This window comes from Oryzias melastigma, linkage group LG14 (assembly GCF_002922805.2).
Source record: "Oryzias melastigma strain HK-1 linkage group LG14, ASM292280v2, whole genome shotgun sequence".
NCBI classification, from domain to species: domain Eukaryota; kingdom Metazoa; phylum Chordata; class Actinopteri; order Beloniformes; family Adrianichthyidae; genus Oryzias; species Oryzias melastigma.
The window spans coordinates 27440955-27456033 of NC_050525.1; the positions used below are offsets into that span (position 1 = coordinate 27440955).

The following is a 15079-nucleotide window of genomic DNA, read 5'->3' on the forward strand; positions in this document are numbered from 1 at the left end:
GAGCGTCGTCCTCCTGCGTCAGGATCTTTGTAATTAATCATCAATCAATCAATCAAGATACTTTATTAATCCCCTGGGGGGAAATTCATTCATAATTAACCCGTGAAAAGGAGGAGCCGCTCCCTGCAGCTACGGAGCAAACGGCTCAAAACATCAGAGAAACGACTTTTTGTCTTTCATCCACTTTGAGTGGCAGTTTTCATTCTTCCTCTTCTGTGTGTCTCAAAAATACGTTCGACACTTTTTAAACCAGATGAAGGGAAACTGAACAATGCTGCAGATAACAGAACGGAGGGATGTTTCCTTGATTTGTTTCCAGGACGAAGTCCTACAGGAGGAGCTGGAGGAGGAGGTGGAGGAGGAGGATGGAGAGGAGGTGGAGATCGAAGAGGTGGAGATCGTGAACGTGGTGCAGGCTCCGCCGCAGCTGACGAAGAGGTTCTCCAGGCTGGACCTGAGCTCGCAGGTGCTGGAGATGCCCGAGCCCACCAAGCTGGACACGCGCTACTTCGGAGAGCTGCTGGCCGACGTCTACCGGAAGAACTGCGACATCCACTCCTGCATCTCCGACCACGTCTCCAGGATCCGCGGACAGTAAGTCACCGGAAACCTGGGAGGAAAACTCACATTTATTCACTTTAGAAACAGGGATTAGTGTCATTGTGAGGATCTGACCGCGATGAGCAGCTAAGAAGTTAAGATCATGCGATGGAGGAGATGGAGAGGTCAGAGAGAGAGAGGAGCATTATGTGTGATGGAGGAGGAAGAGCAGGAAGAGGAGGATGAAGAGGAGGAAGAGGAGGAAGAAGAGGAAGATGAGGATGAAGAGGAGGAAGAGGAGGAAGAGGATGAAGAGGAGGAAGAGGAGGAAGAAGAGGAAGATGAGGATGAAGAGGAAGAAGAGGAGGAAGAGGAGGAAGAGGAGGAAGAGGAGGAAGAGGAGGAGAAACAGCATCAAATACTCAATGGTTCCAACAGCTTCAGTGAAAGTTCGACGGCTAGCTAAAATATTAGTTAAATGCTAAATTAACCTAAAAAACGGATGTTAGCCAAAACCGATAGCATGTAGCTTAGAAAAGAGCTAAACCTCAAAATAACCTAAAAAGAACTTTAAAAAAGACTAAATTAGCCAAAACAGATATTAGTCTAATTCCAAAACAGCCTAAAAAACAAACAAAAAAAGCACCTAACTTAGCTAAAACAGCTAGCATGTAGCTGAAATATTAGCTAAAATAGTTTAAAAATCTTAATAAATGGCTGACAGAATGCTGTTATAACTGTCACCACTCTGACTCCATATAATATAAAGTAACGACTTATCAATTATTAAATTAGTCGTCAACTTTTTCAGTCGTCGATTAGTTGACTAATAATCTCTAATACATACTAATGCTAAAAACACGAGAGTCATATTAAGAGTTAAAGATTCCTCTGCTGTCAGACACAGAACGCCGATCGATGGAATCGGTTTACAGATAATCATCAGAGTCCTGAAGGTCCAAACCGCTCAATCTGGTTAATGGTTTTGTTGTTTTGTCTCAGGCGTTCGCCAACTCAGGCACAGAAAGCTGTGGATGTCGCCATGGCAACAGACGGCGTGTTTTGCCTCTGGTTTCATGTCGGCCTGTTCAGGCAGGTCGTTTCGGCGGCTGCCGCGCTCCTCGTCATTCCTGCGGTTTGACTCCACGGATGTTTGGATGCGTTTAGCGGTTACAGTACACCAGGGAGGTCCATCAGAGCCAGATTAGTCACAACTTCCTGTGAAAGGAGGAGACTCACCGACTCACCTGTTGGGTCATGAGTGGGCGGAGCCAGATGAATACGCAATACTCAAACATAAAGTTAGATGTTCGACACTTATTTTACATTGTAAAACTATAAAACGTGAAGATGAGTCATTTTCTTTATTTCTTCCACAGTTTTTTGTTTATTTTAAATCTTTACAACGTTTCAAGAAGAACGTTCTAGTATGATAGAAATTTCAGCTCATTTCATGAACCAAATCCTCACAAAACAGTTAAAACTCCACCTTTCTGCAGCCTTCACGTCTGCATGTTCAGATTTAATCTAGTATTATCGACGGTCGTGTTAACGTTCTCGAGAAGGTCAAACTCACACTGAAAAAAGTGAAAAATCGCTTCAATTAAAAAAAAATCTGTAATTTTTTACATTTAAAATGATTATTTTTCAATAAATTCAAATTTTGAGTTGATACTTTACTCAACTTATAAAAGTATTTTGATTAAAAGTAGACTTCACTGAATAAAACATGTTGGTTTTTCTAAAGCTGAAAAGAAGCTGATAAATAAATACATGTTTGACTAAAAAGGAACAAATAATTTCAGCGGTTCTGAGATTATTCAGCGTTGTTTTGCTGTGTAAACATTTAAAATAACAAAATAAAGAAATAAGTGACTCCTGCACATCCCAGATGTTCATTCGGTGGAAGTTTTCTGCTAAATCCTGCAGCATAAGATCTCCAGTGTCTCCGATCCACAAATGTTGAGTCCTGTTTTCTTGTACTTTTACCCACGCACACATTCCTCATTCTGTTTGTCTTTCCCGTGTTTGTTTTACAGGAAACACCAGCTGGATCCCAGCAACGACTACAAGGTGAGAAACAAACCTGCAGACAGAAAACTCAACAAATGCCTGAGAAAGAAGTCCACGCTGAGCCTGCCAGACACGACTCGGGTCAAAATAACCTTTGGGTTCTGTTCTGCTGTTCAGGTGGAGAAAGAGGAGGTGGAAGGTTTGATTCCCAAAGGAGCAACAGAACTCACCAAACAGCAAATGCGATACCTGCTTCAGGTGAGCAAATGTGGAGTTTAAGGTCTGAACAGACGTTCGAACCAGAGCAGAAGATCCCTCTGGTGATTCCTTCAGAAGATCTTTACCAAAAAGAGTGAAGACAGATGATGGAGATGTCTCCTTCATCAACCATGAATCTGAATGAACAGAATGGTTCATGTGCAGCAGGTCTCCTCCAGCTGCAGACAGATGTTTATGCATCCAGATGAAATCTTCACACTTTGAAGTCATGAGTGTTCTACTGGTCCAACCAGAGCAGAGTTTACGTTGAAAGCTTCTCTGATGTTCTTTTAAGAGATTTAAGATTGAAAATCTGAATTGTGTCAAACGAGGAGCCCAAATGTAAGAAGTTCTGGATCCTGAAAAATGACCTTCTAAAAATAAGTTAAAATAAATCACATTTAAAAACTTTCCTTTAACTGATAAAAAATATCTGACAATAGAGTAAGAAAAAGATCTAACCAAAAAAATGTTAATATTTTTCTTGTAAAACAGAAAATATGTTTTTTTTTAAATGGGTTTCAATGAACATCATTTCTATATTTTTATGATAATTTTCTGCATTGCTGAACATGTCACCAGTTTAAGCTGAAAAAATGAAAATATGCTAAAAATACTAAATTAAATGATAAAAATGTATTAATTCCCTTAAAAACATCTAAAATTAAATTGACAATAGAGTGAATTATTTAATCAGAAATGTGGTAAAAACATGTAAATCACCTAAAAAACAACTTAGAAGACTTAAACCTTTATATAAGGATCCAATAAAGAAGATAAACAAATGTGAACAGAAAATGTTTAAAAAGACTAAATTCATCATTGGAAAAAAAAAAAAAAAGATTCTGCAAACTGATGCCAAAAATGAACGATCAAATCTTTAGAGAAAAATAAGCAAAGCAACTAAGAAGTAGAAAAATTTCAATTAGAAAGAATACATTTTTTGTTAAAGTTAATTGTTTAGCTAAAAATGTAATTAGCTTGACAAAATTTATTAATTAGGTTTTTAAAAGTGTAGTTTGATGTAGTTTAACGCTAAAACATCCAAAAAGGAAGTTACGTCGTAATTATTTTTAGAGGATGAAGCTGCAGAATAAGAAGTTTGAGTTCATGGTTTGAGGTTTTTGTCCGTGTTGTTGATTCTCCTGTGTTTGTGTTTGTGTCTCTGTGTGTGTTTGTGTTTGTGTGTTTGTTTGTTTGTGTCTCTGTGTGTGTTTGTGTTTGTTTGTTTGTGTGTTTGTGTGTCAGACCCGCCTCACCGCCGATAAGAGCATGCGTCTGCTGCTGTCCACCTTCAGCAGCCTGCGGGAGGAGCTCATGCAGATGTCGGAGGACCTGCGGGTAAGAGCGTCACGGTCAGACGAGCCGCCGAGCCTAAAGTTCTAAAGCAAACCATGAACTTCCATCGGAGAGGATTTGATGATCAGAACCGTTCTGCTGTTTTCTGTAGAAATGGAAGAAAATGAACGAATGTGACGAAGAAACCAAGTTAGGAGTCTGTTTCATCAGAAATAATAACTACAAATATCTAAAAAGTGAGGTGTCAGGTTTCATTTACTGTAACTCAGAATGAAAAAAATGAACTACTATTTCTTTACTTAAGTTAAAGCTCAAACTTCCTGTTAACATCAACATCTCAAAGCTTCTTCAAAAAGGAAGAAATCTAAACTTTGAACAGACTCTGAATCCAGGATTTCAGACATAATTTTGTGTTTTTGAGGTAAAAACTACAGAAAACTTAAAAAAAAAGCTTTTAGAATCCTAAAGAAACCACAGCGTTTTGTGAACAAAGTGAGAAAAAAGACAAACAGAAAAGATTTAAGCTGAATTCCTCTTAGAGATGAGAAGTTTGGGCGTTAAAGCTCCTCACTCTGAGTTCTTTGGAGAAGTTTCACGTCCAGAATATTAATGTTGAAAAACACTAAATAAAAGCTAATCTTCAAGGTCCGTCTGCTTCTCTGAAGGTTTACAGACTTTTAGTGAATTTAACCTCAATGACAAACAAACAAATCATTTTAGACAAACTTATTTCTGCTTCTCCAACTCCAAAACTCTGAGTCCAGTTTGCAAATTTTCATGCAAACCATGTTTGTAGGAAGAAGAGCGTGGAGCAGGAAACAGGAAGAGTTTTCAGTTCGATTTCTGAGGAAACGTCTAAACTTTTAGAGGAGAATCTGTTCAACTTTTTTACGTTGAAGATCTGAATCCTGGAGAGGAGTTTCTGTTCTTTTCAGAAGGAAAATGTCAAACTTTTCTCTTTGCTTTAAGTGAAAATGTTCCTCCTGGTCCGGTTTACTCAGGATTCTGACAGAAGTTGTTTTCAGCTGAAGGTGCCGAGTTCCTGAAAATCCTGACATACTTCAGATCAATGAAGTCACGCTGACTTCATGTTTTACTGAGAGTAATAAGGCAGCAGTTTAATCCTCAAACCCAGAAGCACCTGCTGCCTGACACCCTTTGTTTAGAGTTTCTGCTGTCGCTCACTCCGCATGAAAAGAGTTTTTCTGCAGGCATGAACGCCTCTTTCATGGTTTCAGCTGCTGCACTCCTAAAATAGAAGAAGAAACTTTGGATCAATGACTGTGATGATGTTTCGATAAACGAGAAATGTCCTGACGTTTGTGCGTCTGCAGCGTCTGGAGAGCGAGAAGGAGTCTCTGGAGAGGGATCTGAACTTCAAGGCGGATCAGGCGCGGCAGTATGACTGCCTCCTGGAGGCCGTCCGGGAGAACAACAGGCAGCTTCAGGTACGGAGCGGGAAAACGGCGGCCTGCAGCTCGGAGCGGCGTCTGAGTCAGCAGGAATGTTGCAAAAACAAACATGAATTCAATTCAATAAACGTATTATCATTGTACGTTTTACGACAAAACTGAGTGCAGTGCAGAATTCTTCTGGTGTGTTTTAAAATAAATAAGTCAATAAATTGAATAACTGACTTGAATTTTAAAAGTCTCCATGCATTTTGGCTTTTTAGTATATTATTTTCATTTTAAGTTTATTTTCTAAATTAAATCTAGGCTCATCTTCTTCAGTTTTTTTCCCGAACCAATCAGGTTTGAGCCGGATATGACGACTTCCTGTTTACAAACCGTGCTGCACCAATGAGGACGTTTCTTATGACTCGTTAGTGCAGACGTGTCAAAACCCAAATCACACCTGAGGTCGCTATAAAAGAACACGTACAGTCTTAAAACCGTAACTTTTAACATAATTATGAACTAGATATACAACATTACCTGTGATAATTCTAGTGTGAATGAAGAAGCTGAATTTGACCACTGAAGATGCTAGTGCTGATAGCTCAAAACGCTGAAGCTGTTAGCCTGCTAATATATTAGCTACATGCCAAATTACCCTTTAAAAAAAAAACTCAGGTTAGCCAAAACAGTTAGCATGTAGCTGAAATATTAGCTCAACTCCAAAACAGCCTAAAAATTTTAGCAAATGCTAGCAGTCCAGAAAGCTAACAGAATGACAACTTATAAAACTTTAAAACTGTAACATTTTAACATAATAATAAAAAGTCAGGAATTTGATTCCAGAATAAATCAACTTAAATCTTAAAACTTTCAATATTTTACTCTCCATAAAAATATATTTTGTCTAAATTATACAAGTTAGAAATGAGAATAAAATAAAATGATCTTTAGGGCTGGATGTCAAAGTTTGATAAGAAACTCTTGACAATCGACTTTAAAATGGATTTATTGGAGTGAAAGATTATTTTTGGTTGAATTTTGTCCACGTTTCTCGGTCAGGTGTCCCTGAAGGAAGCCCACGCCACCCAGCGCTCTCTGGAGAGTCAGATCATGAACAGCCGCAGCTCCGACTCCAACCGCGAGTTCAGGATCAAGGAGCTGGAAGGACGGCTGAGGGCCATGGAGAAGGAGAGCGAGATGCTTCGGCAGAAGGTCCACCGCCGTGCAGAAACCCAGACTCAACATCTCCTCAGATGAACTCATAAACCTCACGGTAACTCTGCGTCCTGACCTTCAGATCGCCGGCCAGGGCAGCAGCACGCTGCACATAAAGACGGAGGAGCTGTCGCGGCAGTACAAGGAGCAGCTGGACGCCATGAGGCACGAGAAGGATCAGGAGATCCAGAGGCTCAGGGTGAGACCGGATCACTCACAATCCCACAGAACCAAAGGGTTTCATTTAACGGAGACATTATACAAAACTAAGTTTTCAGGGAATTTTCTAGACATATCGATCTTCCCAAAGATAAACAGACTGGAGTCTGGATCACTGTGGAAAGGCTGGAAGTCCAACCGTCAAACTTCCTCTGGTTCTTGTTTTCCCAAAACTCTCAGTGTTATTGAGGAACGTTTTAGCAGACGTTACTGACACCTAGTGGCTAAATAGGAGAAGACGCCCACCTGCATCTCTGTCTATTCATGTTTGTTGAATAAAAAGAAGAAAAATGAACCATGAATTGAAATTATAATTAAAAACGGTTCAGGTTTGTATGTCATTGGGATGTAGAAGCTCGTTGTTTAACTGTGTCTTACAACATATCACGTCTAGATCAGAAGTCTGGAACCTTCAACACTTGAAGAGCCGCTCAGGTCAATTTCCTGCCAAATAAAACTCAGCAGAACCCACAAAGTCTTCATTCACCCTTTAGAAAAATGAGAAACTGATTTATATTCGTGTTTTTGTTACTGACATGATATATTTAAATAAACTATTGTGCTTTTTGGCATAAATAAAACATAAACACAAAGAGAAAATAACCTTTTTAAAAATATGGAACAGTTTATAACTTATAACAGTTTAGTTTGAATGATTCTGAAAATACAAAACATTTAAAATAAAGAGGAAACTGGATCTGTGTTCATCATGATTGATGTTAAAAAGTGAGACTGCAGATAAAATAGTTGAAAGTTTGCAGATTTGATCAGAAATTGTGGTCGTTTCCACACAACAGAATAAGAAGGTTTTTCAACTTTACTGTGAGAATTTTTTTTATTGCCATGCTTGAAATTCCCATACATGACCTCTGGTGACCTCTGGTGACCTTTGGTGACCTCTGGTGACCTTTGGTGACCTTTGGTGACGAGGAACGATGCAGGGAATCCACAGAATAATTTTCAGGTCGTTTGGAAACTTTTCTGTCATATTTAACCTAAAAAACTCAGTTAATGGATCAGTTTGTCTGCAATGGATGTATCAGAATGGAGCAGAGCGAGGATTTTGTGGCCACGCCCATCGTGTTTTCTACATCACAGATGAGATCGTTCTTGTAAGGCGTTTTTATCTGCTCCTGATTCACGATTTAAATAAAGAAATACTTAGAAATTCAATTTTAAGTTTAATTTTCTTCATTTACGAGTAATTTATTGTCAGAAAATCCCACAAGAACTTGTTTAAAATACTAAAAACCCTATTTTCTTTGGAGTTGGTCTTTAAACCTCATTTCCTCGGGTTTCACTCATCATTTATTATGTTTTACGGCTACACTGGTGTCATTTTGTCTTATGTTGGCCTGTTGACACTGAAAAAAATAATTATATCGATAAAGATTTTATTCAAATAACAGGGTCCTAAAAAGTCTAAAGAACATTGAATTTATGAATTTAAACACAAAATATCCCAAAAGAAGACACTGAACCCCGAATTGCCTCTGGTGGGAGGTTGGCGCCAGTGTTCGGCAGCGGAGCCACCACCAGTGTGTGAATGTGTGTGTGAATGGGTGAATGGGTGAATGTGTCTGTGACTGAAGCGCTTTGGGCCCTCGAAGGAGGGTAGAAAGCGCTATACAAGTATACGCCATTTACCATTTACCAAAAAAACTTCAAAAAGTATTTAATTTGAAATGGTTGAGCTTTACAAATGGTGCTGAAACTTGAAACTTCTGTTGACATTTCATGTCAAATTTTTCATTTTTCAATAAATTCATTAAAAAAAATCAAAAATCAAATTTAAATCCCGTGCATGATCATTTTGATCAAGTGATTTAAACAGAGAATCAGGTATTATGCATCAGTACCTTGAATAAAAAAACATATAAAACTTAAACAACAAAAATTACAAAAGTTTTGATCATGAACTGGGAATAAATGAACAAAATGTGAAGTCGAGGTCCTAAAGCTTCAAATTGAACTTATGAACCCTGATAAAGATGATTTTGATCTATAAACTGATTATAAGTTACTTTGTGAGTTTTCCATCAGAAAAACCTCTGAACGGTGAAGTTTCTCTGCTTTCAGACCCAGATAACGAAGATCCAGACGGAGGTCACCACCACCACCAGCAGCTCGTCCTCCTCGGAGAGGAACCTCCAGCTGAAGATCTCAGAGCTGCTCAGCATGTTGGAGCAGCGGCAGACCACCATCACGCACCAGGAGGAGGTGAGCGCCACGGTCGGGATGTGACGGCCTCAGAGGTCGGCGGGAGGCTCGGCTGCCAGGCTCTGAAATGCTCCGGCGGCGCCGCCGTTCCGTCCTTCGTCTCGCTCTGCAGGTCCGGCTGCATTCAGGCGTCATCCTGAATGCAGCGCGGACCGAAGAACGCCGGCGTGCGTCACCTCGGGGTTCTCACACACCTGAGCAGAAGGTTTCACGTAGATGAAGAGTCGGACTATAGATCAACGGAGAAGAACAAGAACAATTCACACATAAAACTTTAGTTTTAGAGCACTTTTTAAACTCTCTTCATTTGGAAAACAAAATGCTCGAAGTAATAAAAACAGTTTTCAAGTTAAAAACCAAAAAGATTTTACACACAAAAAAGATGTAAAACACAAAAATGTTAAATCCTCTTGATTGAGATTTACATGATAAATAAAAGAGAAAGTCATTTTTAAAGCTCTGATTTATTTACTGAATATGTCACTTAAAAAAGAGAAAGAAACATGTCCAGAAAGCGATTAAAAAAGTTAACTTATTCAAAAAGTTAACTCATTAATCGCAACCTGGGAAAAAATTTATCGCGATTTTTTATTTATTTTATGTTTTATTTTTTTAGTTACAGTATTTTCCAACCACTTATTATCTGCAAATAATTACACACAAATTCTACATTAATAAAGTTTATTTTGAATCCTTTAGGCAAGTTTAATGAAGCACATTTCATGTACAGAGACAATTCAAAGTGCTTTACATAAAACATTAAAAGAAACAATCAAAAGAAATAGTAAAGGTTTGATCTTTTAAATAAAATTAAAAGAAGATTAAAAGACGGCCTAAAACAGCTTTTGTCTAGTTCTGAATTTACTTCTGTATTATAATTACAAACCGAGCGTCCTCAGTTTGAGAAAACAAACTAAAGTGGACTTCTTCTCAGGAAATTGTGTTTTATTTTGAAATTTGGGAATAAAAGAGAAGAAACAAAAACAAAAATCATTCAAACGTTTGTCATAAAAATCTCAAATATGATCACTTTTTAAAAAGAGATTAGCCAAAGATTCACTTTACTTGAACAATTATTGACCATAGTTATGTATTTTGGTGAATCCTCCACAGATATTCATATAGAGTCTTTAGTTTACCTGAACAGGTGGAGTTTGTCTGCAGTTTTCAGGAACAGGAAGACCCACATCTGCTTCACTGAAGTCCTAAAAAGGATTTTTATACAGCATCAAATGAAGAAGAACAAACGAGGTTCTGATAATCATTCAATGTTTCTGCCTAAACCTTAAAGTTTTCCCACTGAGGGATGAATAAAATGTTATCTTAGCTTTAACACAGTGAAGCCAATGTTTCTGCTGACCTTTGACCTTTTCTGACCCTCAGGAGATCAGGAAGCTCAGACAGGAGAAGAACGACAGCTCCAAGAACGTCACCAAGACCATCATCACCAAGAGGTTTTCATCTCAGATTCATTCTGGAATACAGTTTAAACAAAATATCAAATCCAGTTTTTACACTCGAGTCCTGAATAACCTGAAGCCCTGAGAGGAGAAGGACTGGAGAAAGGATTCTGGTCTCCAACCCCAGACTGACGTGTGGGTCTACCTGCAGGTACAGGAACCAGTACCCCATGCTGGGTCTGCTCAGCGATGATTACCAGGTCACCTCGCCGGTCAAAGAAGCGAAGACCATCGTCATCGAGAGAACTGGAGAGATGATCAAACAGGTGAAGACCGCAGATACGCTCGGTCGTCTGTGAGCCTCATGAAGAACATCAACCTGAAGCAGATGTTCTCAGGAGATCAGTGATGGGCAGACTTCTAGAGCTTGTAGCTTCATTTACTGATGTGTTTTCTGACCGAAACCCAGAAAGCGATTCTGGAGCGATGAAGTCTGAAGATGATTAACAGAAATACAGTAAAACTTCATTCTATAGCAGGAGGTCAAACTCAGTCACACCGGGGTCAGAATCCAAAACACAACTTAGGTAATGAATTCTAATACTCCCTATTTGCTTTGTTTTCCTCATGTTCTCCCACAGATGGCGCTCTACAAATGTGTTGACCTTTGTTTAGACGTAGAAAGTTATTCTGTATTTCTGGAAGAGTCGTCATTTTCTTTACATTCTTCTTTCCGATCATTCCAGCACCACTTTCTCTTAGTTTACGGTTTTCCCTGAAGAACGTCAAACCGTTGGTGCGACTGGAACTAGAATGAGAACTAGTCACAGTTTGGAAATAAAACCCTCAACGTTTAGTTTTAATCAGAAATAGAACGTTTTATTGTGACTTTTTTCCTCATTTTAGTACCGATTCCATCAATAGGTTGATGTCCTGAATAGAAAATTGCAAACGTAGAAAAATGCTGCGTTCATGTGGTGTTGGAATAATTGGAAAAATGACGCAGAAAACAGACACAAACAGCAGCAAATCCTCCAGAAGCAAATGAATGCAGAGGAACTTCCTGCAGGTAAACGAAGGTCGATGTTTTTATAGAGGAACATCGATGGAGAGACGCCAGAATTACAAAAACGCTGACACTTTGAAACATATATTTACACATTTTATTTTGAAAGCAGAAATTTAAATTATGCTTTTGTCACATTTACATATATTAATAATATGATACACACGACTCACAAAAAGTTTTGGACGTTGATGAACTGAATAATTATTGTATAAAGTCCATAAAATGATCAAACTACATCCCATCGTTATCACAGTAACTGGGTTCATCAGAACCAGAACAGCAGCAGGTCCATTCATGGTTCCAACACATTTTCTGTGTTTAGTCGCCTCGTTAAACTCCCATAATGAGCCTCTGGATTCTTCTGGAAAACATTTGAGCTATTTCCAGATGTTTTCCAGACGTTTTCCAGGCGTTTTCCAGACGTTTTCCAGGCGTTTTCCAGGCGTTTTCCAGACGTTTTCCAGACGTTTTCCAGACGTTTTCCAGACGTTTTCCAGACGTTTTCCAGGCGTTTTCCAGACGTTTTCCAGACGTTTTCCAGGTGTTTTCCAGACGTTTTCCAGGCGTTTTCCAGGCGTTTTCCAGGCGTTTTCCAGACGTTTTCCAGACGTTTTCCAGGTGTTTTCCAGGCGTTTTCCAGGCGTTTTCCAGACGTTTTCCAGGCATTTTCCAGACGTTTTCCAGGCGTTTTCCAGACGTTTTCCACAAATTTTTTTCCAGACATTTTCCACAAATTTTTTGCAGACGTTTTCTAGGCGTTTTCCAGACGTTTTCCACAAATTTTTTGCAGACGTTTTCCAGGCGTTTTCCAGTGGTTTTCCAGGCATTTTCCAGACGTTTTCTAGGCGTTTTCCAGTCGTTTTCCAGATGTTATCCAGGTGTTTTCAAGATGTTTCCCAGGCGTTTTCCAGATATTTTCTAGGCATTTTCCAGTCGTTTTCCAGATGTTTTCTAGGCATTTTCCAGTCGTTTTCCAGATGTTATCCAGGTGTTTTCAAGATGTTTCCCAGGCGTTTTCCAGATATTTTCCAGGCATTTTATAAGCGTTTTCCAGGCGTTTTCCAGATGTTTTCCAGGCGTATTCTAGGCGTTTTCCAGACGTTTTTTCCATGCATTTTTCCCAGACGTTTTCCAGACGTTTTCCAGACATTTTCCAGACGTTTTCCAGACGTTTTCCAGACGTTTTTTCCAGGCATTTTTTCCAGGCGTTTTCCAGACGTTTTCCATGCATTTTCCAGGCGTCTCTTAACTTTTTGTGAGTCTCAGAGGTCGGAGTTGCGGCGCTGCTGGCGTCGTGTCTCTGTCTAACTTCCACACCTGCTCATCGTTGCTCACTACTAAGGTGGAACACTTCTACCTGTGCTTTATTTCATAACAGGAAATCATTACAACCCCTTAAAGACACACTGCTTCTCTCCGACAGGAATGATGGATCGACGAGGAGAGGCCGACGCCCCCCGCCCCGCATGCTCTTCCCCCTCCCCTCAGGGTCTCTGGGTTGGTGGTGGTGGTTATAATCCCCTTAATCCTCCCGCCCTTTGATTGGGATCTCTGCTTAAATGAAGTTTGTCGTGTGGTGGATATTTTTGTGTTTTTACTGACCCTGCAGATCCCAGAACGGAGGATTCTGCTCGTCCACATAGGAGTAAAAACAATCATGACCTCAATCATGAACTCATCTCAGAAGTTTTGTGGAATCTCTGACATCTGCTCATCCTCAGACAGAAGCATCACTAACCTCGTGCGTAAATCTGATGTTGTGGTTCCACATCCGGCTGCTAATAAACAGTCCAAAGACGCTTTGTCTCGGCGTGGATGATGTTTCTCCTTTAGGTCAAAGCGTTCAGAGGAGTTCATGCTAGCGGTGTGCCTTGGTAAGAACCTGGCGACACGATACTGACTTGATTTATGTCAGGTTTCTTATTTCTGATTTTACTGAAATTAAATCAAATCCGGTTGAGTTTCTGATCATGATTCTAGAGACAGAGTGAGCTTCTGTGACTCACAAAGATCCTCTAACAAAGCTCCAGTACATTATAACTTAAATCAATTCCCTTCCAAATTTGCCAACTCTTGACCCTAAATGAGACCGTATTGTGAGTCAGACTCCTCGATCCTGGTGAGGTTTGGGTTTCTTGAAGACCCACTCAGATAAAATGGTTTTTTAACGTCTTCTTGTGGCATTTTTCTGATAATGGACGACATTTATCAAGAAAATGAGGCTTAAAATTACATTTCTGAATATTTCTCTTCAGTCAAATTCCTGTGAATCAGAAGAAAACTGAGCTTAAAAGGAATGTATTTGTGATGTAGAAAATACACCAGGCGGGCCTCAAGCTCCCTGAGCCAGTGGCCCCGCCCACAACTCACAGGTGAATTTCTAATGCCGCTCTGCAGAAACGTTGTCCCAGAAAAAGACACAAGTCTTTAGATTTAAGCTAAAAACAGATTAATCCTAATAAAACAACACTGGAAACAGTTTGAAAACAGATCCGAAGATGATCGCAGTCATCTTTAGTTTTACCTTCATCGGGTTTTTCTAGCTCCTACATTTTTATTTTGTCAACAGGAAAGATACAATAAAGTTTATTGAGTACCCAAAACACATCAACACACTGGAACATTCCTCCTCCAGAGGGTTGAGGTGAGATTGACCTGAACCCCACCACGCCCACGCCCGCCCCGGGGACGAGGAAGTGCATGCCTCTCCATCCCCCTCCTGCATGTATATATGGATGTATATTTGTTCGGTGGGCGGAGAACGCTCCGACTGCACAGTCGTGTTTTTCTGGTTGGTTTGTGTAACAGAAGGTGTACGGCGAGGTGGGAGGTGCATGGGGAGCTCTGATGTGATTGAATGTGAAGTTGGTCTGTAGCGACACCGTGTGGCTGTGGAGGGAAGGGCACGAGAGAAGGGCCTGAATCTGTGGAAATGTTTAATGCTTTTGGGGGAATTATGCAGGTGGAAGAAATGTTTAAAAATCTGTCCTTTTTTTTTTTTAGATTTTTCTGTTGATGTTTTACTGAATGTTTGTGTCCACTGGATTATAGTCCACAGTTGTAGATATGAAAGCACAAGCTGAGCTAATCTCTGAATCTCTGATGATGAATCAGAACATTTTGGTCAGAGTGAGAACTCCTCAGTCACGCTGGAGAATAATCCACTGGACACAAACCATGTTTGTTTGAGGAGAAGTCATCAGCGCCTTCATCGTGTCTGTTAGAGACTAATATTGACTTTTATAACTGTAATCACTGGAAAATCGTCTCTTTTTTCACTCTGGCAGGAAAAACACATTTTAATAGCTGTTATGAGCTTATTTTAGTATGTTTGTATCAGTTCTCTTTAACTTCCCAAGAACATGTTTGATCTTTTCCAGGCTGAGAATCATTTTACAGTGAAATGTTGCAGATTAAAATGTGATTAAATTTAGTAATATATCTTT

At 39.6% G+C, this 15079-nt stretch overlaps 1 protein-coding gene across 3 annotated transcripts in view; it reads left to right on the plus strand.

Annotated features, from left to right (window-relative positions):
- The window catches only part of pof1b (POF1B actin binding protein), a 32617-nt gene extending 17538 nt beyond the window's left edge, over positions 1-15079 (plus strand). For 2 of the 3 annotated variants that reach the window (XM_036215188.1, XM_024264081.2), the window contains 11 exons: positions 320-594; positions 2580-2613; positions 2731-2811; positions 4060-4152; positions 5445-5558; positions 6570-6722; positions 6808-6924; positions 9024-9164; positions 10548-10618; positions 10776-10890; positions 13012-15079. In XM_036215188.1, the coding sequence (XP_036071081.1) occupies positions 320-594; positions 2580-2613; positions 2731-2811; positions 4060-4152; positions 5445-5558; positions 6570-6722; positions 6808-6924; positions 9024-9164; positions 10548-10618; positions 10776-10890; positions 13012-13032 (1215 nt within the window). In that variant the 3' untranslated portion in view covers positions 13033-15079. The remainder of the gene's footprint in view (positions 1-319; positions 595-2579; positions 2614-2730; positions 2812-4059; positions 4153-5444; positions 5559-6569; positions 6723-6807; positions 6925-9023; positions 9165-10547; positions 10619-10775; positions 10891-13011) is intronic. The other variant, XM_024264088.2, reaches the window with a different exon arrangement.